The sequence below is a fragment of the Mastacembelus armatus genome, chromosome 15 (assembly GCF_900324485.2).
Source record: "Mastacembelus armatus chromosome 15, fMasArm1.2, whole genome shotgun sequence".
NCBI classification, from domain to species: Eukaryota; Metazoa; Chordata; class Actinopteri; order Synbranchiformes; family Mastacembelidae; genus Mastacembelus; species Mastacembelus armatus.
In genome coordinates, this window is record NC_046647.1 from 21,338,684 (window position 1) to 21,361,211 (window position 22,528).

At 40.5% G+C, this 22,528-nt stretch overlaps 1 protein-coding gene across 1 annotated transcript; it reads left to right on the forward strand.

The window, feature by feature from the left end:
* The first annotated feature begins 1,920 nt into the window (after positions 1-1,920).
* Positions 1,921-19,977, forward strand: plcb1 (phospholipase C beta 1). Its single transcript, XM_026309242.1, has 31 exons — positions 1,921-2,019; positions 3,370-3,447; positions 4,556-4,624; positions 5,865-6,005; positions 6,078-6,157; positions 6,580-6,633; positions 7,751-7,826; positions 8,194-8,294; positions 9,059-9,222; positions 9,793-9,939; positions 10,356-10,513; positions 10,698-10,780; positions 10,892-10,976; positions 11,109-11,274; positions 12,454-12,536; positions 12,969-13,065; positions 13,519-13,603; positions 14,100-14,224; positions 14,676-14,830; positions 15,108-15,275; positions 15,352-15,451; positions 15,944-16,048; positions 16,332-16,444; positions 16,526-16,676; positions 16,835-16,888; positions 17,087-17,520; positions 17,677-17,753; positions 17,928-18,017; positions 18,161-18,218; positions 18,397-18,483; positions 19,003-19,977. The coding sequence occupies exons 1-31, from the start codon at positions 1,921-1,923 to the stop codon at positions 19,153-19,155; spliced, it is 3,636 nt and encodes a 1,211-aa protein (XP_026165027.1). The 3' UTR covers positions 19,156-19,977.
* Positions 19,978-22,528: the final 2,551 nt, after the last annotated feature.

A 22,528-nucleotide genomic window follows, 5' to 3' on the forward strand; every position in this document is an offset into this window, starting at 1 on the left:
CCTTCAAAATTAAAGTCTAGTAATTAAAGTAAGGGGGGAAAAAAGCTTTTAAATATATTTCCTCTTTGTAAGGAGCAAATGGTGATTTCTGATGATCCAATGATGCCTCTGCTAATGGCTAATGATTTATTGGTATGCTGGACTTGCTTCATGCCCATTATCATCATTATTATGTCTTTGAATCATTAGTGTTTTGAACAACACATGGAGCCGAATCAGATTCGTTCTGGAACTGGCTCAGAAAATCACTGTATGTGTGTTTTACTTATTTACTTCCAACGATCTGCATTTTGTCTGTTTTATAATAATTTTGGAAAACTACTTTCTGCAAAACACAAAGTTCCAGTGAAAATGGATAATTAGTTTAATAGTTTTATCTCAGCAAAGAGAGAAAGAGAGATAACTGTGTCCTCTCACACCTTTGTATTGACCACAACCATCCCTGTGAAACCAGTGGGGGATTTTATGAGCATTTCATTTTAATCTGCGTCGTCTGCGGCTCTGCAAACACTTAAGGGCATGTTTTTCTGAGATTGTTTTACAGACAAGCACGACCGGATTGAATCCACTGCTTATTGTTAATACGGGGCTGATATTACAGACAGTCACAGGGATGTGTCCTTACATTGTCCTCATTTGCCTCCTGTTGTCTGAATCATCACGCACATACTCACACTCTAAACCATGTTCTCCTATTGACGTGCACCAAAACTGACAATTTCAGATTTTGCATTTAGAGAAAAACCTGCAGTCTGTGTTTTCTGCCTTCACTGTTCCAATATTCAATTATTCAGCTGTCTCACCCACTGTTTTCCTTGCTTCCTTATTATTATCATTATTATTATTATTAGGTGTGTTTGTAAATATAAAAAGCTGATGCCAGCCTGTTTATATTGAGGCACTATATGGAGTAGAGATGCATGTTGATTCATCATGCACAAAGTCAGGCCTGAATAAAAAAGGTTTTATGTGTTACAGATAAAACCAGAGCCAAAAGCAGAGGTCAATGTGTGACCTCTGGATGTATTGTCATATATTTTGATTGGCCTGCACAGAGCCCTGACCTCAACCCATCCAACGCCATCACTGATTACAATCATTGCCCAGTGTTGACTGGGAGACTGTTACAGCAGCAGATGAAGAATCACATACGGGCGTAATTTTCTGTGTCCACATATTTTTGACAGTGTAGTGTATATTCAAAAGTGGCCTCATTTGACCATAATCCTGGTTTGATTTGATTCACCCACTCCTTTTCCCTTTTCTCCCTCCAGCTCTTTATTCTCCCTCCTCTCCTTTTCCCTTCTTCCTCTTCTTCTCTCTTCGTTTCTCTCCATCTCTCCCACTCTCTTTTTCTCTCTGTCTCTCTCTGTCGTTCCTGCTCTCCCTCTCTCATCCCTCCCCCATCTGTGGGAAGCTGCCGTTGTGCGCATGTCGCCGATGAGTCAATTTGAGGAGGCAGTGCGTGCACATACACACTCGTGCACGCACACACATGTATCCTGTCTCCCACGAAGGCATCTGTTTCAGTCTGTCTCTCTGTGAGATGCAGCACCAACAGAGGAGAGAGGGGGAGACGAGCTGAGGGAGGGAGGAAGAAGAGCAAAGGGAGGGATAAGAAAAGAGAGGAAGGAGGCACAGAACAAAGAGAAAGAGGAGAGAGAAGAAGAGCTCAAATTAAAAAAAAGAGTGAAAGACAAGTGCGGCCAAAAGACGGGACCAAATCTGAGGACGAGAAGATGCTGCTGCAGCTGAGCATCTCTGCCTGACTTCTGAGGAGTTTGGACTTGGACATGACAGAGATGCTGCATCCAAGTGTCTGAGACTGAGCGTCTTCAGTTTGTGTGTGTGTGTGTGTGTGTGTGTGTGAGAGAGAGAGAGAGAGAGCGAGAGAGTGTGTGCATTAATGTGTGTACAGTCATGGCGAGCGCTCAGCCGGGGGTCCATGCATTGAAACTCCAGCCTCCTTCCGTCTCTCACACACTGAGGAACGGAAGTAACTTCACTAAATGGGATGAGGTAAGCAGCCTGATGTTCCTTAAATACCTGTTGTACCTTGTTCTACTTTTATTTTTGCAGTATTCACGTATGTTTTGGTAATATAGGAAAATGCCATTAATTCAAATGTGGTTGCTTTTAAAAGGAATGAGACAAGGAGGAGATGTGCCATGTTGTCAGATGTGTTTACTATTCATTTGTTGATTGAGCTTTGGCAGTAAGTATCTGTGTGATGCCAGCAAGACACACACAGAGAGAGAGAGAGAGAGAGAGTGTGGCAGCATGTGTGTGCGTGAAAAACGCAGTAGTGGTCAGTATCTCTATTGCCACCTGTTGGTGTGGAATCCATTAGTATTCATCTACTGTACTGAGTGTGTGTGTGTGTACAAAATACACACATGCACTACCCCTCCAGGGCCTTATGTGTCACAGTCAGATGCATAATTGTAGGTATTTGCCAAGTTGTGTGTGTGTGTGTGTGCGTTGGTATGCCAAAGTACAGAGACCTGACAATGGGAAACGTGCTGTCCGGTTGCCATGGTAACTGACATGATTACCACCACCTAAACAGATGGATGTTTGTTTGGTTGTTTGTGTGAATCGATGTATTGAGCCATGTAATATCAAGCTTAATGGAAGAACTGATCCAATACTGGATCTGTTCACCCTGACAAAGCTTGTGTGTGTGTGTGTGTGTGTGTGTGTGTGTGTGTGTGTGTGTGCTTTGATATTTGAATTTCTCCAACATGTGGAACTGAGCTTTATGAAAAATAGAACTGGTTGCTATGCCAACGAGCGACAACCGGGGATCTAGTTAACCATCTTCTGAGCTTTTTCTTCTAGTTTTCATTCTTCTGGTTTTAGGCTGCGCTATTATGAGGAAAGCAGCTCAAGCAGCAGAATCCACAGCCTATTCAAAAAATATGCAAAGCCGTATGAAGAGCTTCATAAGCCCTCACATCCACACAAATATTTTAGCAGACAAAGATGTTACCAGGATAAATAACACGCTGTCATAAAAAGCTAATTTTAAAATAATCCCTAAGTTAGTTGGAAAACTTCTCTTTCTCCTCTGTGCTGTGCAGAAACAGCTTCCTACACGGACTGATGCTGTTCCCTAAAGCCAAAACATGTCATGTTTTTAATGACATTGTCCCCCCAAGAAATATGACAGAATTTATTATTTATTCCAGCAGTTTAGACAAGTGCAAGTAGGTCACTGCCAAAATCAAAGGAAAACATTCATATAAAGTAATTTTCAGCCGTGAAAGATCATTAGATTTTGTGTGAGAGCATTTTAAATTTCTATGGAGGACCTTATTTTTATACAGAGCAGAAAATGTGTTTGACATTTCATATGTTTTCACTCAGGATCTGTCTACGGTTTCACCTGTGACTCTGTATGTGGATCCACATGGATTTTACCTCTACTGGACTGACCAAAACAAGGTTACACACACACACACACACACACACACACACACACACACACACACACACACACACACACACAGACTCATACACTGCCTTCAGTCACCTAAATATATAAACTTTAGCTTCATGTGCTCTATTTCTATAATGAGTTGACATTTGAGGACTGTGGGTCTCCATTTTAAATGAGAAGACAGACAAATATTTTCTGAATAATAATCATTTTCATATTTCATATATATATATATATATATATATATATATATATATATATATATATATATATATATATATATATATATCATGTTTCAACAAGTAACTTCAGCAACAATATTTGCCACAGGTGCTCCTTGTTAAACGATAAGCTAATGCTAAATGTTAGTAGTGTTTTTAATTCATTCGAGGCCTCAGTGTTTGTATTAGTATTAGTATTAATAATAATAGTATGTGTTTCTTGTGGTCTGTGGGTGTGCAGCACTTTGATGCTGATTGATGTTGAAACTGATTGGGGCACTGCTTCTCTGCCTCTGGAAACTGTGTTAATACAGCAAAACATGACGACAACAACAACAGACAACATGCAATGATGCTGATCTACTGATGCAGCCAGACGGGTTCTTCTTTGATTTCTGGTTTAATCTATTGTTGCTGCTGCTGGCTGCAAGGTTTTCCTCATTAGCTCATGTTGTTTATTTTGTATTTACAAATGATCAGTCAACAATACGACTTCTTGTCGTTGGTCTTCAATATAGTTTATTAACGTGACCTGAAAAGCGTCTTTTCAAACAACTATGGCTTTAATATTGTTGATTTAATATTGTTAATCAACATGATACTGTGATTCTGTCCTGGAAGAAATGTTGTATGAACACAGGCAGCAGATGTCAATCTGCACATCACGTCACACACACCCACTTATATAGTGTGTATATAACACGTGGTGTAAATGTAAATGTGCTGTAAAGGCTGTAGGAATCAGTATTGCAAAGGAAAGACAAGCATGTGATCGCAGATTGTTGTACATACACACCCGTTCTCTCCAGGTGAGCTTAAATCCTAAGAAGCATTAATCTCCAAGATAACTCCTGAGTGTGTGTGTGTGTGTGTGTGTTTGTGTTTCCATTAGGACACAGAATTGTTGGACCTGATCCTGGTAAAAGATGTCAGAACGGGTAGAAGCACCAAAACACCCAAGGTACCGTCACGTCTCAGTCTCAGCTTTCCCTTCATATGTCTGGTCCAGGCTTTCACCTTCCTGCATTAGAGACACTTCTCCACTCACTGAATGTTGCTCCTCTCATGCAGAAAAACTCATGTTAAATTAAATGTTCAGTATTGTTTTATTGTGTGTGTGTGTGTGTGTGTGTGTGTGTGTAGTACTGCTCCGTTCTGGTGATGTGTATTTAGAGCTTCGATGCTGCTTATGTCCTGTCAGCGTGTTTTATCTTTCTACAACTAGAAGCACTTTGTGTGTGTTGCCTAAAGAGCTTTCTATAAATAACACAGAAGGTGACATGTATTGTTCAGAGACTGTGGTAATTTAAGTCATGATTACCAAGTCGGCTTCACAAACCTCCATTAGTCTCCTGCTCCACCACCACATGTGTTTTCTCACTCAGAAATAGATGTTAATCTCATGTAAGTTGGGGTTTAATGATCACAAATCTCCATTAGGCTCCTGTTCTACAGTTCACATCAAAAACTACATGAAGGAAACTGGAAAGATGCATTAAAACCAGTTTAACCAGTTATCATCCTGCACTTGGAGGAAGCTGTTTCACACCAGCTTTGAATAAAAGTGAGAGTCAAATATTTTGGAATTTGCGACATTATTTACAATTTACCTGCAATTCTGGGACATTCATGGACATGATTCATTTATCACTCCTTTGTATTGTATGATAACATCATATTTGTGTTTAAATACCAGAATGCAGCGAATAGGTGTATAATATTTTTTTTTAAAAAAAACGTGAAGTGTGAGATTTTTTAGTACATTCATGATTAAATAAACAGCTTCTTCAACCAACAAACAAAATTCTACCTGTACCAGCGTCATGGTAAACAGTTTTTACGTTGAACCCATTTCACAGATATTTTAGTACATGAGGATAAAAATATTTCCCTTTGTTTGATCATCAGCTTGTAGTTTTTAGTTTCAGCAGGTTTTCCCACAGATGCCACTATGCCCCAATGCACCACACCAGCTTTGCATATTAGAAATGCATTATTTCACATTGGATCTAGACTCTAATTGTGTGTGAGATGTTTTTATGTTCTCTCAGGTGATAGTAGCAGAACACTTTGTTTTTTTTACATGAGAAACACAAAAACTGTCCCAAATGGCCTCCACCTCCCCTTGTCCGTCTCCTCCCAGTGTACCGCCAGTGTGTCTTTGTTTCAGCTGACAGCTTTCATTCTGTGTCGTCCAATAGGAGGCCAAGCTGCGGGAGCTGCTGGATGTGGGAAACCTGGTTGGTCGGCTGGAGAACCGCATGCTTACCGTGGTTACGGCTTCAGACCTGGTAAACGTCAACCAGTTGAACTTCATCGCTACACAGGAGGACGAAGCCAAGGTACTGAACCCGGTACAGTGATGGTGTGAGGGGCCGATGGCGATGATGACGATGATGATCTGGTTTCTGTAGGTGTGGTGTGAGGAACTGTTTTCTCTGTCTTCCAACCTGCTGAGCCACAACCTCAACAGAGACCACAGCCTGCTGAAAGCGTGAGTACACAGATACCTGCAATACATCCTGGTGTAACATCTTGGCATCTGTACGTAGGTAGCTCTTTTCCAAAGCTGTGAAGAATAATTCAGAGCCGTCTGTGACCTCCATCAGAAGAACCTTGAAAGAATTTAATTTCTATCATGTTTCTACCTGTGGAGAAATATCACTTCAGATTTCTTGGAAAATAAAAACATCCAATATTTTACACACACTTTCCCCACAGACCTCCAGTTAATAAAGTGCAGTTCTTTGCTCAAGACCTCCAGACTGGAGTATCACTGAAGTCCATGATCATGATAATTATTCTCCTGATGTTTTATATTAAACTGGTCCTCATTTTGCTGGTTGGTCCCTTGAGATCTAAAGAGTTTAGGGAGAACAAATGTGAGACGCAGCTCACAGCTTTTGTTTGTTTCAGATACGTCAGGTTAACCCTCCAGCTAAACGCAGAGGGCCGGATTCCTGTGAAGAAGTAAGTTCCTGATTATTAATCCTTAATCAGCTGTTCTCTCCGAGTAGAAACTTTGGCGCACGTGTTACAGTAGATGGAAGATGTGAGGAAATAGCCTGATGAAATCTGCAGAGACACACACAAACTTAAACTTTGTTCTTTTCGGCCCTTGCTTCCAAAAATAAACTTAATTCCACGTGCACTTGGGAAAGGAAAAACAGGGACAGGATTCATGAAGGTGCTTAATTCAGCACTGACCTGGTAATCAACCACTGCCAGAGCACGAGATGGATCATACAGCTGTGATAGAAAGCTGCAGTTTAGAAGCAAACCCAGGAGCTGAATTAGGGAGAGATGATACAGGACTTTTAGACAATTTAGATCTTTTACATTCTTATCACAGAACCCACTAGAGTTCTTGAAGAACTATTTTCAGAGGCAAGAAGAACCAGGAGTCCTGCAGCAGATGGTCTCACGCCCCCCAAGAGCCCAGATCTGGGCTGTGTGGAGTCAGTTTGGGATCACACGAAGAGACAAAAACACAGGGACAGACTGAATCTACAGAAGAACCTCAGCAGGTTCTCCAAGGTTCTGCAAAGTACCAGGAGAAAGTGTGTGCAGGTCAAACCAGAGAGACCTGCTGCTGGTTTAAGGGCAAAGGGAAGAGCTGCACATACTCATTAGATTTAAGGTTTGGTTCTTTTATTATGAACTCATTAATAAACTATTTGTGTAATTTATATTAAAAGTATCTCCTGTGTATTTCTAGCTCCTAAAACTTTTACACAGTACTGTACATCCTGGAATTTGAGTCGGAGAGGTGAGGTTTTAAAGCTGCAGAGCTGGTTTGACAGCAAAGGCAAAGTAGAAGGTTGGGGAAGGATTTTCAGAAGCACAGTAAGAACCTTCGTATTGTTAAGGTAAAACTTTCAAAGGTAAAGTTTTGGGAGAGCAGGAGGAAGGTGCAGGAGGTTTTGTGGAGTCAGAGGAAGACGTTACAGACGTAATCTCGGGGCGGTTAATTAGAGGGGGAAGAGTGGAGAAGGTATTTTAAGAAGTAAAAATGTAGGTTTAGGCTTGGTGACATGTTGTGGTTAAGGAAGAGCTGATAATGGCGTGATGTCATTCTCTGTCGCAGCATCGTTCGGCTGTTTTCGTCTGACAGAAAGCGAGTGGAGAATGCCTTGGAGAGCTGCAGACTGCCCTACGGACGGGTAAACACTTCAAATAAGTTTGTATTACTATTAGTGTCAGTAAACAGCAGATACACAGGAGAAATTAACCATTAACATCATGGCAGACATGCTTAGAAATTAATATACGATACACACAGTCTTTGTGAATCAGATTTCGTTTCTGTGAGCACAGAAAGTTTCTTTTCACGAGGAAAGAGTTGGGGAAATTGTTCATGTTTCGTAGGTTAAACACTTTTTTACTAAGTTTTATCGTCTTTAGAAAGTTGGAGGCAAATAAAGTAGGAGATGCTGAAAGCTGGAGGCTAATGTCATGTGTTAAACACTAGCAAATGAAATATTTATGAGTTGTAAATGTTTTTCCATCAGTGTCCTCTATATTTGACAGGGTGACAGTATCAAACTGGACGACTTTACATTTGAAGCTTACAGGAGCTTCTTGGACAGTCTGTGTCCTCGCTCTGAGCTCAGCAACATCTTTAAACTGCAGTAAGTTTTGAGAAAAGCCTTCACCTGATTTGCAGCTGCATTAATGCCGAAGAGGCTTCGCTACAAAATGAGCTTTTAAAGTGTGTTGTTATTTGCTTCAGGCCAATTTTCTTGATATGAGAAGAATGAAGTATGATTCATCTTCTGTCCCACTTGTGCACAGAGAAGGATTAATGAGAGGCTCTATCTGTAGCACTGGAGTGTTAATCACAGTCTTAACTGCTGTGATCCGCACATCCACGCTGTAAGCAATCGGTCATTGTCATTATTGAGTCGTGAATGGATTGTTTTCAAATATAAGGAAAAATATCACAAATTCCCAGAGTTGAAGTTTTTTTAAATGAATCATTGTTTCTGAACAACAGTTAAAAGTTTAAGAGGATTCAGTTTATAATAATGTGAGATATTGAAAATCTGATTGATCAGTTGTGACACAGATTTTCACACTGTTGTAAAGAAATAGATCAACATATACGTGAAAAAACTTTTTTTTTTTACTTGGAGAACAACAGTTTAGACAGAGCTGGTAGGTAAATTGCTCATATGAGGCTCGTCAGGTGCATTTTGTACAAACAGTTTCTCACATTCTGGCTCCTGCCAACAGTTTATTGCCTCATCCAAATAAAGTATGTGGAAGAAAACATTGTGCAGTTTCAGATGACATTAGAGATTTTAGCGTGTCTTAAATGTGGATCATTCGCACAGACGTGTAAACATCCTGCAGTACTCTGTAACCCCAGCTCTGGTCCTGCTGTGCTCTGTAGAGGAGGGGATGATGGGGCTTTGTCAGTCGATCAGATGACAGAGTTCATCAACAACAAACAGAGAGACCCGAGGCTCAATGAAATCCTGTACCCGCCTCTTCGCCCTGCGCAGACACACGCTCTGATGGAGCGGTACCAACATGACCAGGCGCAGCTGAAACAAGGTGCAAACGCTACACGTTTTTTTTTTTTTTCCAACTTATCATTAAGATAATAATAATAATAAGATATTATTAGCTCATCTGTTGCGTTTGGTAACAACCAGTTCTGCACCATTATATGTGTACATGGGTTGATGCCACAGTACATTTCTAGCCACATCCCCACAGACTGTAAACTGCTAAAATAAGAACTGAAGACGCTCACATTTTTGTTGGATCCTGCCAGAAGCAAATTTGGCATCTAATTCAAATCCAGCACCAGCTCTTACAAAAATCTTTTGTTATCTTTTCCATCTGTGATATAATAATGCAAAACCATCTTCAGTAGGTCCAAGAGTTCTGTCTTTTCACGTCTGTTTTCTGTATCTACATGGTAAACTACTCGTACATGTGGGGATATGGCCAAGAAACGTAAATATCAGATTTAAACAAATAGTAACAGTATTTACGTAACTGTAACCTCAAGGACAAGAGACCACAAAGCATTTATATGAGCCAGTTACATACTGTGTGTGTGTGTGCGTGTGCGTGTGCGTGTGCGTGTGTGTGTGTGTGTGTGTGTGTTTTATATAGGCCTCATCTCTCTCCAGGCTTTCTCTGCTTATCTGTCCAGCGATGAGAACGGAGTCATTCCACCAGACAAACTGGATCAGTCTGAAGACATGAACTTCCCCCTGTCTCACTACTTCATCAACTCATCACATAACACGTACCTGACAGGTGAGCTCCCTCTCAACATAGCTACCAGCAGTGGATCCATTATTTTTGCATTGACAGAACAAATGCATTGTTTGGCAGTTTCTTAGGAGACATGACTACAGGTCTAAAGGGATGGTTTTGACTCTATGTCAGCACAGAGTTAGTGTAAACTGGAAATTACAATCCAGTGCACATATTTTTATTTGTTGTGACTCCAGAAATGAACAGGATGCAAAGAAATGACACTGAACTCCTAAAATCCATGAGCACTGGAAACAAAAGGCAATGAAACTTTCTTGTTCTGTTTAGACCAAGGAAGACAAACTCATCCTAAAACACAGATGCAATATTGCAACTTTTTATTGAAGCATTTGGCATAAAATGTCGTATTGTCATCTGTCAAACTGTCTTGTTTTATTCTTGTCCTTGCATTTCAGCGGGCCAGCTGGCAGGGAGCTCCTCGGTGGAGATGTACCGGCAGGTTCTCCTGGCAGGATGCCGCTGCGTGGAACTAGATGTGTGGAAAGGCCGAACTGCTGAGGAGGAACCTGTTATCACACACGGGTTTACCATGACATCAGAAATCTCTTTTAAGGTGCACACACACTGTAGTGTCACGAAAGCCTTGTTAAATCAGTCGTATTTTTACTGTCCAACGTGGCACAAGTTAATTTGATGTAAAGAATGAAGCTGTTATTGTTTTTATGGCCTCGGCTGATTTGTTCTGTGATTTTACTCTTTTAAAACTTAAAGCTGTGCTTTTGTTTTGTACTTTACAGGAAGTGATTGAAGCCATTGCAGAGTGCGCCTTCAAGACCTCACCATTCCCCGTCATACTGTCATTTGAAAACCACGTGGACTCGTGAGAATCTCTGTCATTATTTATGAGCTGAGGGTTCAGAATGACTGGTTGCACAGTAAGGGGTGTTTAACGGAGGATTTCTCTGTTTTATAACTGTCCATCCGTCATCAGGCTGAAGCAGCAGGCTAAAATGGCTGAGTATTGTCGGTCCATTTTTGGAGAAGCGCTGTTGATTGACCCTCTGGACAAATACCCTGTAAGAACACACCAGGACAAATGTTCTATGCAACGTTGTAATAAAAATAACAAAATGCACACTGGTTGTTGTTTTGCAGTCTACAGTGATTGAGGTAATAATTGTACTGTCATGTCCATTGTGTGTGTGCAGCTGGAGTCGGGTGTCCCCCTGCCCAGTCCTCAAGAGCTGATGGGAAAAATTCTCATCAAGAATAAGAAATCCCACAAACCAGCTAATAACACAGACACCAAGAGACTGACAGACCAACCTGCCAATCAGAGCAACGAGCCAGTGTCTCCTAGCAACAACACAGGAGGTAAGACGCGACGACAAAATGACTTTTTCAGCCTCGTAATTCATGGTGTGAAATGTGTGACACACGGACAGTCTTTGTATCACATAAAGAGACAGGAAGTAAATCTTTCTTTGACTTTCTATGTGCGGAGACAAGAACCAAAGACTGTTCAGCCTCTAATTACAGGCACCAAATGTCAAAAGTGGTTTTTGTGCAACTCCTTCCAGGAGACGTACAGATTCATGAATATGAGTCATCACCAAATCAGCTTCATTTTGAGACAGAGAGACAGAAAGGACCGGGGCAGAATATGACAACCATCCTTCATTTTTTATTCTATTTAAAATACTTCAGAGAAAAAGTGAAGTAATTAATAAAATAAATAATAATTTTTTTATTGTATCTGATCAAAAGACAATTTTCACATTAAGTTTAAATATTAAAATCACCAAAAGTTGAATCATATGGTCGTCACCCAGACTTCTTGTGTATTTTTCTGAGTTGCATTAAAAATGCCTCTCACAGATCAACCTATTCCGCCAAAATTTCCGTCGTGACTTCGGCCAAAGAGGCAGCTGTGATTTTCCTCTTCAGTCCTCTGCACGTCTTCAGGGATGTCTCAGTAACGAGCAGGACATCTCAGAAGCGGTCACAAGCTCCGAACAGCAATTAAACGGCGGTGCAAGGGGAAATTAGGCAGATTTATTGACGTGTCTGATGTGCAAACAGGTCTGGGACTGAGAGCCCAGCCATTCACAGGGAGCAGGCTACTAGCTGTGCTGAAGTACATACTCATGCACTGACTTTGACCCTATTAGTCAGTGAATGTGTGAGTGGGCTGAGTAATCACCTGCAGACAAAACTACAGACATCTGCTCCGTTTATATTTTTAGATTTTGTGTGTTTTCTGTTTGAAAACAGCTCAAAGTTCAGTTTGGTGTGTTTGTGGATTTTTACTAAGTGACTGATGGAAAGTCTTTGATTCTTTTCATAAATTTCTACACAGGATGTTTTCTCATGTTAAAACACTGAATGAGTAGGCAGCTTTAGATTGATCTCATTGAACTGACTGAACTCTAAATGATGGTGTTTTGCAGTGAGATTACAAACCTATTAACTGATAACAAGTCTGCCTTGTAGTCAGCATGTCAGATATCTAGAACAAGCAGAAGGGATGAAGGCTTGTTTAATTTTTAACAGAGATGGAGGCTGAGAGTGAGGAAGATGATGATGACGACGATGATGATGGTAAAAAGGTCAGTGGTGACATCACACAGAGCTCAGTGTCACTGCTGTCGCCATGTGTTACTGTTTACAGTGTTTTCCATTGTTTTGTTGTTTCCTGTTCATGCTGCTGTCATTGTGGATCTGGTTATTTAGTGTTTTTGGTGGTGGTTGTTAATTCTTTTGCTGTTGTCTCTGCAGTGTGTTGCTGTTTAGTTCCTTTGCTGTTGTTGTTTATTCTTAATGTCGACTGTTGTTTTGTTTTGTCGTCCTCAGCTTGGTCATTCAAGCTGAGCTTAAGTTTTTATTCAGTTCTTCTTCACAAACAGATGTGTTGGAAAACGTTCAACCCGTTGCGTTTAACTTACAGCTGAAGTTCCCTCCAGACACTTTCCTAAAACATGTTATTGGAAATGTTAATCCATGAGAGCTCTGATCTGAACACGAGACCCTCAACACTCAAACTTTATCCCTGTTGTTTATCACGTCAGGGCTCAGCAGAGCGAGAGGCCGTGGCTACGGAAGAAATGTCCACTCTGGTAAACTATGTCCAGCCAACCAAGTTCAACTCCTTCGAAGCCTCCAAGAGTAAGAAAGAAAGGCTCAGAGCTGTATATTTTGACAGAAGACTGATACACACACTCTGTTTTCTCTCCTGCCTCTGCTGTCTGTGTAGGAGGATTTCAGAACTTGAGGACAACATTTGATGAAAATTTACAATGACAGAGCAGGAGATTAGTGACTGAACTCATTATCTTAAAGTAAAAGTAAAACAAAAGACGTTTTCTGATTTTTATTTTGGTTTTTATATGTTACCAAGCAAAACGTCAAATAATCTGAGAAATCAACTCAATCAACAGTGGTGTGCACAGCATGTGCATGAATCAACCAAAACAATGGCTCAGAAGTGTGTGTGTGTGTGTGTGTGTGTGTGTGTGTGTGTGTGTGTGTGTGTGTGTGTGTGTGTGTGTGTGTGTGTGTGTGTGTGTGTGTGTGTGTGTGTGTGTGTGTGTGTGTGTGTGTGTGTGTGTGTGTGTGTAGAGGCCGCCCGCTGTTACCACATGTCGTCTTTTGTGGAGACCAAAGCCCTGGAGCACCTCACAAAGTCACCCGTGGAGTTTGTGGAGTATCCTTGGCAACAGTTGCCACAGTAACAACATACAGTACCATGGCAACCGCTTTTATATTTTATGTTTTCCCTCTTTTGATGCTCTTTTGTATAAAAGTTTGTTACACTTCTATTATGAATTTGGATTTAAATAGCAGTAGTGTTAGTCACTAGACTGATGATGGACCTCGCGTCTCGCCCAATGTCAGCTGGATTGGCTCCAGCCCCACCAAGATAGTGTTAGATAATGGATAAATGGATTAGTTACTAGGTGTAATAGATTTGAATTGTATATATATATACTGTATGATGATGTATTAAGTGCAGAAACAGTGATTGATCTCTTCCATGAGGTTTTGTAAATGTACAGCTCGAGGATGTCTTGATGTATTTTCATTTTTGAAATACGTCAGTGTCTCATCCCAGTGTCCACATAGGATGTGAAAATGTTTAGCATGGCACAGAAAACAAAATGAGCTAACTCTGCCATTGTCCTTAACCTCACATGAACCAGATATAATAAATACCAGCTGAGTCGTATCTACCCAAAAGGAACCCGAGTGGACTCGTCAAACTTTATGCCTCAGCTCTTCTGGAACGCTGGATGTCAGCTGGTAGCTCTCAACTACCAAACTATGGGTGAAACGCTTTTATTTATTATTTTATGATATAGTTGTATTTACTCTTGCTATTAATTTGCATGTAAAAGTGAACTTTTACCTCAGTATTTGAATAAAAATAGTGCCATTTTAGAAATGTGTTAAAAATTCAATACTCAAAATAACTTTAATCTCTGTGACTGGGTATTTATTTATATTGGGACTCAGGTCAGGCATGTTTTTATGTACAAGGCACCATATTTTAGATTTTATTATGATTTCATTGATCCCAAAATCAAGTCACATTTAATTTATATAGCTGAATATCACAAATTAGCCTCAGGGGGCTTTATAGTCAAAAAAAAAAAACATTCAACATGAAAGAAAAGGAAAACAACCCCTGCTACTCCTCAGCACCGGCAACAGCTCTGATCCAGCCTGTTTGTGCAAGTCTTTGTATTCTTAATCCTAACGTTAGTTTCCTGTCTCAGACTTGTCCATGCAGCTGAATCTCTTCATGTTTGAGTACAATGGTCGCAGCGGCTACAGACTGAAGCCTGAGTTCATGAGACGGCCAGACAAACACTTTGACCCCTTCACAGAAAACACAGTGGACGGCATCGTAGCCAACACTCTCTCTGTGAAGGTGCGATCTGAATCCTTTCCTTCGCTTAGAGTGGATCTGTTGTATATGGTTGGGGGCTGCATGACAGTGAGAATGAGGTGGGAGTGGGGGCCAGAAATGGATGGTGGTGGTGTCTCTTTACTGGAATGAGATTAGTCTGTTTTGGCAGAGCAGTAAAAAAATTTTTCACAGGTTTTATTCAGCTCTGTTCTAGTCCACCAGCAGCCACAAACCTGTCACTTGTTCCCAGTTTAACTCTAATGCCTGTTTATTTAAGAGCTGTGTCTGTGTGTCCCAGGTGATTTCAGGCCAGTTCCTGACTGAACGCAGGGTGGGTGTGTATGTGGAGGTGGAGATGTTTGGACTGCCTGTGGACACCAGGAGGAAAGCGCTGAAGACCAAAACCTCTCAGAACAACAACGCCATCAACCCAGTGTGGGACGAGGAGCCGATTATCTTTAAAAAGGTGAGACACAGCACAGGCTGATACTTTCACTGTACACTCCGCAGCACACTAATCCGACCTCTGCTGTCTCTGAAAGGTGATTCTTCCAACTCTGGCCTCTCTAAGAATCGCTGCTTTTGAGGAAGGAGGAAAGTTTATTGGCCATCGCATTATTCCAGCATCTGCCGTTAGACCAGGTATGAATTTAACTCAGTCTGGTCATACATGTTATTATCTATTAGATCTTGTTTTTTTGTTTTTGATTGGTGCTAACTGCTTGGTTTTGTGCTGTTTCTGTTCTGCACCTCCCAGATGTCCAGTCATGTTATTGTCAGTAGAGTTGGTGCTTCTATAAGTTGCACCTTTTTTCATTGCTCTGCTTTCCTCTTGTCTTAGAAACATGTTTCTTTGCATGTGGAAATGCATCACAGGACGTTTCTTTACATGCAAGTCTCACGTTATTACTTTAATCCCCAACTTGAAAGATGAATACATGAATATTTATTTTCTTTTGTCTTTAGTGCCTGTGTAGACTCTGTACATATATATAGCTGTCACATTAAAAAAGTCTTACCTTTCCTTCAAGGACATTCTAGCTCCACTGTTTTTAAACATCATGCAGAGACATGCTGCTCAACAGCTGGTTGAACAGTTCAGTCAGCCTGTGTGTTGGTAAATGTGTCTTTCAGGTTATCGCTACATCGGTTTGAGGAACGAGAAAAATCAGCCTCTGATTCTGCCGGCTGTGTTCGTCTACATCGAAGTCAAAGACTACGTCCCCGACACCTTTGCAGGTACAAATGTTTAGTTAAAGTTAAATTGTACAACAAACACAAACGTTTTCATTAATAAAGGAAAAAATATCTCAGATTTAATTTGGAAAAGACACTTTACACACACCTGGACACTACCACTGGGATTGTTAGGAGGCTGCAGCCAGCACCACCTAGTGTTGTCTCTTCACATTTACTAGTCTCTTAGTAGGTTTTGTGTGAATGTACTGTGTCTGTGACATTAGCTGTGTTTCTACAGAGCTTCTGAACAGATCACAGCTCTTTTTTCATATTTCTTCTCCAGATGTAATAGAGGCTCTGTCCAACCCCATTCGGTATGTCAACCTCCTGGAGCAGAGGTCGAAACAGCTGGCGGCTCTGACTCTGGAGGACGGAGAGGAGGACGCACAGACAGAGGTCAGTCCTGTTTCTGGTGTTTTTTTTATATTTTGTCTTGAAAATCATTTGGCTTTGATTCGTGTTGGGTTCTTTACGCAGGATGAAGCTGACAGCTGTGCAGAGCGTAAGAACGACCTGAAATCAGCTCCACTGGAGAACGGACTCAGTCCCGCCTCTGGCCCCACAGGCCACACCCCCATCGCCACAACACCAAAAGCTTCTGCAGCCAATCAGCAAACAGCTACAACAGGTAACATTCACCTACAAACAAGGACACCCAAACATGAATTTAGTGTTTAAAGTAGTGTAATGTCACTATTATTAATTTTACAATATCTCTAATACTCAAACACTGTTATTTATAGTATTTTTGTTACTGATGATGATTATTTCTCCTCTGGATTTTAGATGCAGCCAAACCTGCAGCAAAGACTGAAGATCTGGTTTTGAGTATTTTGATAGGTCAGTATTTATTTATTACTTTCCAATCATTTTTGAAATACAAGCTACATCATATATATGTAGAAAAACATAATAATAGAGAACTCAGAATAATTAAAATGAATACAAACACCAGAGAATGATGTTAGAGTTGTAATTAATTCTTCTCAGGGTCTGTTAATACACTTACACTGTATCCCTGATCCCCTGTGGTACCAGATGTCCCGGCGTGCACCATGGAGAGTCTGCAGCAGTCAAAGGTTTACCAGAAGGAGCAGAGACGTCAGTTTAAAGAGATGAAGGAGTTAGTGAGGAGACACCACAAGAAAACCTCAGAGTTTCTCCGAGAGTTCAACAACAAGTACAAGAAAACATCCAGACAGTGTAGCAAGAGCAGGTGCACACACATAATGTGGGATTCTCTTAACTGTTCACTATTATTGTTCCGCATTTTGTGTCAGACGGAAATCTGTAAGGTATCAGACCATCGTGGGTATGCATCTGTGTGTTTGTTCATCAGGGGTTCATGTTCAGACAGCGAGAAGGATGATCGTCTCCAGCAGCTCAAGGACGAGCAGCAGCAGCAGCTTCTGGCTCTCAGGCAGGAACAGTACTACAGTCAGAAATATCTACAGCGAGAACATATAAAAACGGTAATAAAACCCTCCCTTACAGCTGGTCCTGACCTTTGGGTTTAGATAGAACAAAATATGATGCATCAGTGTCCAGGTGGTGCAGCGATTCATTCATTTTGTGTCGACCCAGTGCCTTTTGAGCACAAATGTAAAATGCGACTGTCTTGACTCCAGCTAACAGAGCGACTGACCAGTCTGGCTGAGGAGACTCACAACACCCAGATGAAGAAACTCAAAGACATCTGTGACAAGTAAGATCAAAATCTGTGATTTAAGTGCCCCAAATTTGTGCTTAATGTACTTTTTATTTTGGGATCTCTTTCTGGATTTTTTCTATTTACAACAACTTCCAACAAAATGAAAAACCAGTCACATACAGTATTTTATAAAGCATTTCCACTCTAATGTTTGTCCTGCTGCTGTAGGGAGAAGAAAGAGCTGAAGAGACAGATGGACCGAAGGAGAACAGAGAAGATCAACCAGGCGAAGACCAAAGAGAAACATCTGGCAGAGGAGTATGATCCATAAACACACAGACACAAGTTCACCTCAGATTCCTGCTGCAGCTCCATCATCTGCTTCATGCACTGATTCATCCAGCTAGTCTAATCAGCTTTAGCCCAAACTGAACTGAGCTCATCTGTCTGTGCCTTCCCAGGGAGAAGATCGAGATCAATAAGTCCTACGTCAATGAAGTGGTCCAGAACATAAAACGGGTGAGCAGACGATGAAGGAATTTTTCATCGGCTTTTCTATAGACTGACAACTTCAAAGTTGATGATGAAACTTTTATGGGAACAAAACAGTCTGTGTGTCCAGATGTTGCATTGTCTTTCTCAGCAATCAAGATTTTCATAAGCCTCTTCAACTCTGTCTCTGCTTTTCTGCCTCCAGCTGGAGGAGACTCAGGCAAAGCGCCACGATCAGCTGGTGGAGCAGCACAAAGAGCTCCTGCAGGAGATACAAGACCAGAAACCAAAGGTAAAATACAAATGCTTATTGTTTCCAGCAGGCCAACATTGTCTCTTTCTGCTCTTCCTTTTTGTGCACCTCCTACCACTTTGTGTACTTCATGCTTGGATGCCTTACACAGCAAGAAACATTAGTACAAGGGGCTCCAAGCTGGTGCTGCTGTCTGTGGCTCCGCACCCACACAGTTTGGGATCAGAACTGACGTCAGTGCGTGGCGTTTGAATGATGTAACGTGCCCTCTGGCAGCCATATTGGAACTGTTCAAGGCTTGGCGGTAGTGGCTGACAACAGCTGGTTGCTTTTCTACATGTACAATCCATCTGTCTCAACAGTTGGAAGTAACCAAGGCACAAAACTGAGTTATCACCAATATATTTCACTGATTCTATGTTTACAGAATCTCAGGTTTGTTTGCGGCAGAAGCTAATGAAGCTAATCAAGCTCTCTGCTGAAGAAACCATCAGCAGGCCGTGGCTCCACAAGCTGTTTGTAATTAGTGGGAATCACAGTGCTCTTGTCTTTCTCCAGCTGCAGGGAGCCGTGGAGGCAGAGTTTCAGGAAAAGTTTCAGCGTTTGCCTGGAGAGATTCGGGACTTCCTGCAGGACAGGAAGACAGAGGTCAGAGGTCACAGCAAGTCCCGACCATCAACTCCCCATGAAACTCTCTCAGAAGAGGACTGAAGAGGAGAGAGGAGAGGAAGAATAGATGAAGAGTGGAATAAAACAAAGTAAAAAGGATCAAATAAAGGAAAGTACGACCAAACAAAGGCAAAAAAAAAGGGGAACACTGATAAAAGAGTAAATAGAAGATTATAAAGACTGTTAATTTTCTTTTTAATGGAAGAATGCTTTAACTCTTTTTAACTCCATTCAAGCATGCACTTTGCTGCACTTCAGCGTTTAATCTTATTTTCTGTTATTTCGACAGTTTGTACTGCATGACACCCAATCTATCTGTCTCTCTATCTATCTGACAGCTTGCTCTACTTATTTCTGTTCATGCATTTGAAGATCGGTGAACTTACATTGTTACTCGAGGCCTGTCTCTGGTTTATATGCACATGGAGGTACATTAAATAATTGTACACAATACTATAAATCCAAACCACAGTTTTTTGAGTATTTAACTTCTTATTAGTCTGTAAGCCAATGTGGCTGCCATGATGGCACATTTAGAAAGATCACAGTGTCACTGGTGGCACCTCAGCTGTATTTACTGATACTATTAACATTTATTTACCTTTGTTAACAACAATGCTCTCAATGTTCACACTTTAAAGATTTGGGAAAGGACACACATACATCTTGCTATACTTGTAAGGACCCTCATTGCCATAATATATTCCAGAGCCCCTTAACCTCAACTCTTCTTTTTCAACTAAACCAAGTCTTAACCTTCAAACAGTCCTTTAAATTAGTTAGGGCAAGCAAAAATGTCCTCACAATGCAGAAATGTCCTCCTGTCCCCACATATAACACAAACACACACACACACACACACACACACACACTTTTGTGAAATGTATTTATTTATATTTCCTTTAAGGTTTTTTTGTTACATCATGTAATATTTCAAGAGTATATTATTAGACTGTTTGTTTTTTTACACCTTAGGGTGATTATTCATTAGAAACATTCACATAACTATAAAGACATATTATTCATATTTGTCGACACTTGTCGAGTGACTTGAAAACAGAAAGTCGTTTGAATGATTTTCATGTGATTAAGGAGGATAAAGACTTGTTAACGAACAATCTGCGTTTTTGTATTTTGCGAGATTTAAGCTCAGTTACCCAGTTTTAGGACTCCTCACCTGTTTGATTATGCAGTTATTTATTTAGCATTTATTTATTCATGTGATTTGGAGAGAAAAATAAGCTGTATGACCGATTCTGTTAAGTTATTAAAATTATATATCATCGCATGACTGTTAGTTTAAAACATTTATCAGACTTTTACTTCAGTAATGTTTGTGAAAAGGAAGAGGATTAGCACATAAAGGTTGTGGGGCAAACTACAGTTTTTATCAAATTGACCACTTTTTATTTCTTTTTAAAAGATGTGTTTTCTGACCAGTAGCATAACCATCCCATGAGTTCTTTCAGACGGCGACACAAACAGCTGGACGTCCTGTTAGTCGTGAAGGGGCCTCAGAGTCTGCAGATACTGCATGGTTTATTTATTTAACACTTACCACTCTGGTAGATATTTATATTATAATTGTTATTTTCATGATAATTAAGCAACAAGAACATTGTTTATAAAGTTGTTTCAGAGTGTTGTTTCAAAGAGTCTCTTTTGTAAAAATGTAAGATGAATTGAGCTCCTTGCTCTGTACAGTGATCTTCCAGAAAGTTATTGGTTTCCACGGTTTGTTTTTCCTCTGGACTTATACAACTAAGGCCTAAGCTGCGTTCAACAACTTCTTTGCAGAGAACCTCTTAAAATTTGAGTCACTCTTGACTGAGTTGAACAATCTTGGCCACGTTCTGGACCTGACCTCGTAAAAGTAGCCTGTCCTGCAGTTTTCATGGCAATATACAGACTCAGCTGCTAACACTTCTTGCTAACGTTAAAGTACCTCACTGTTCACGAAATCAAATGTTAAAAACATGTCTGCAAAGTGGCAGAGGTTCTCCAACAGAGTCTTGTTGAACGCAGCCCCGCTTTAGTGATCAAACTGAGCATGCTGTATTGTCTTGGATTTCTCCATCAGTTCAATTGTTGCTTGGTTTTACCGATTGCCATTTTAAGACTGATTTTAAAGATAATTAAAATACTTAACCTGAGAATGAGGCGTTATCTGTTTATATTTCCCCTTGTTGTAGCCGAAGGTCTGAGCTGTGTTCACTTTGCAGAGCTCACTGTGCTGTGGGAGGATGGGTAAAGGCACGAAGGTGGCTGAGAGACGTCCTGAATGCAAAGTAATTACTGTTGTCAACCCCATCGTGACAGAACCTCCTGCATTTGTGTTTCTTCACAAAACTCGACTGTTGCTGTGGCTTTTGTGCACGAGCGGGACAATGTGGGTTTTCACACAGAGGCATTGTAATGTAGCTGTCATGGGGGAGGAAGGTGGAGGAGGCTTTTCAAGCTGAGACATGGTCTGTCATGGATTTGTTGGATGGACTTTCTGCCTGTATGTAACAGTAAGAACATATTTAGTAAACCACAGCTCATTAAACATAACATACATATTGTCTTCCTACATGTTTTACTGAGTTTTTATTGTGAGTGGTCTGTTTATTAAATCACCTGTTAGTACAAGTTTGAGTTTTTACTTTCCACAATGTTTCTAGTCTGTTTTTGTGTCATTACTTTATTTTATTACTAAATATTACTTAATAAATAAAACATAACAGTGGCTCCGTTAGAAAAGAAATTGTTTTTCGTGATGACTCCACAGTAAAATTATCACCAAATCTGCAGAACTAAACAGCCTTTTTCTTTTTGCTTCTTTTTAGCTCATTGTTTTATTAGTTTGGTCTTTTAACACTTTTTACACTTTGGTTCGACTTTGGTTCCAGCAGCAGCTACAGAAGAAAAACTACGTATCTTCACCAAACAGCAGACAAAGGTGAAGAAGCTGCTGGAGACTAAAATAGGACTAAAACAAATGGAGATTGGGTTTGTGTTCATCAGAACACGACTCCAGATGAATCTATGTTGCTGGCAGCTGTTTACAATGAAATGAGGTAAAAGCATTTCAGATATTGTGGCCACAAAACTGCTTTTTGTTCTGGTTCAGATTTGAGTGACCAGTTTTACTGGTCAATAAAGGGGAGAAAGAAATGACAGGGGTGGAAGATTTGACCTCACACCATGTAAATTGTGAGTTTTATACCCAGATTAGACTAATTCAGTCTCTTGTTCCATCATCCTTACCAGTTTTACACATTTACTGACAGATTTCCAAGGACTCCAAATGAAAACGTATCTGCATGGATTTACAGCAATGCAGTTTAAGGGAGAACATAAGGTTTGTTGTAATTTGTGTGACCCTTTAAGTGTTATATATCCCATATATTTTCTTCTTCATTTGTCCTGCAGA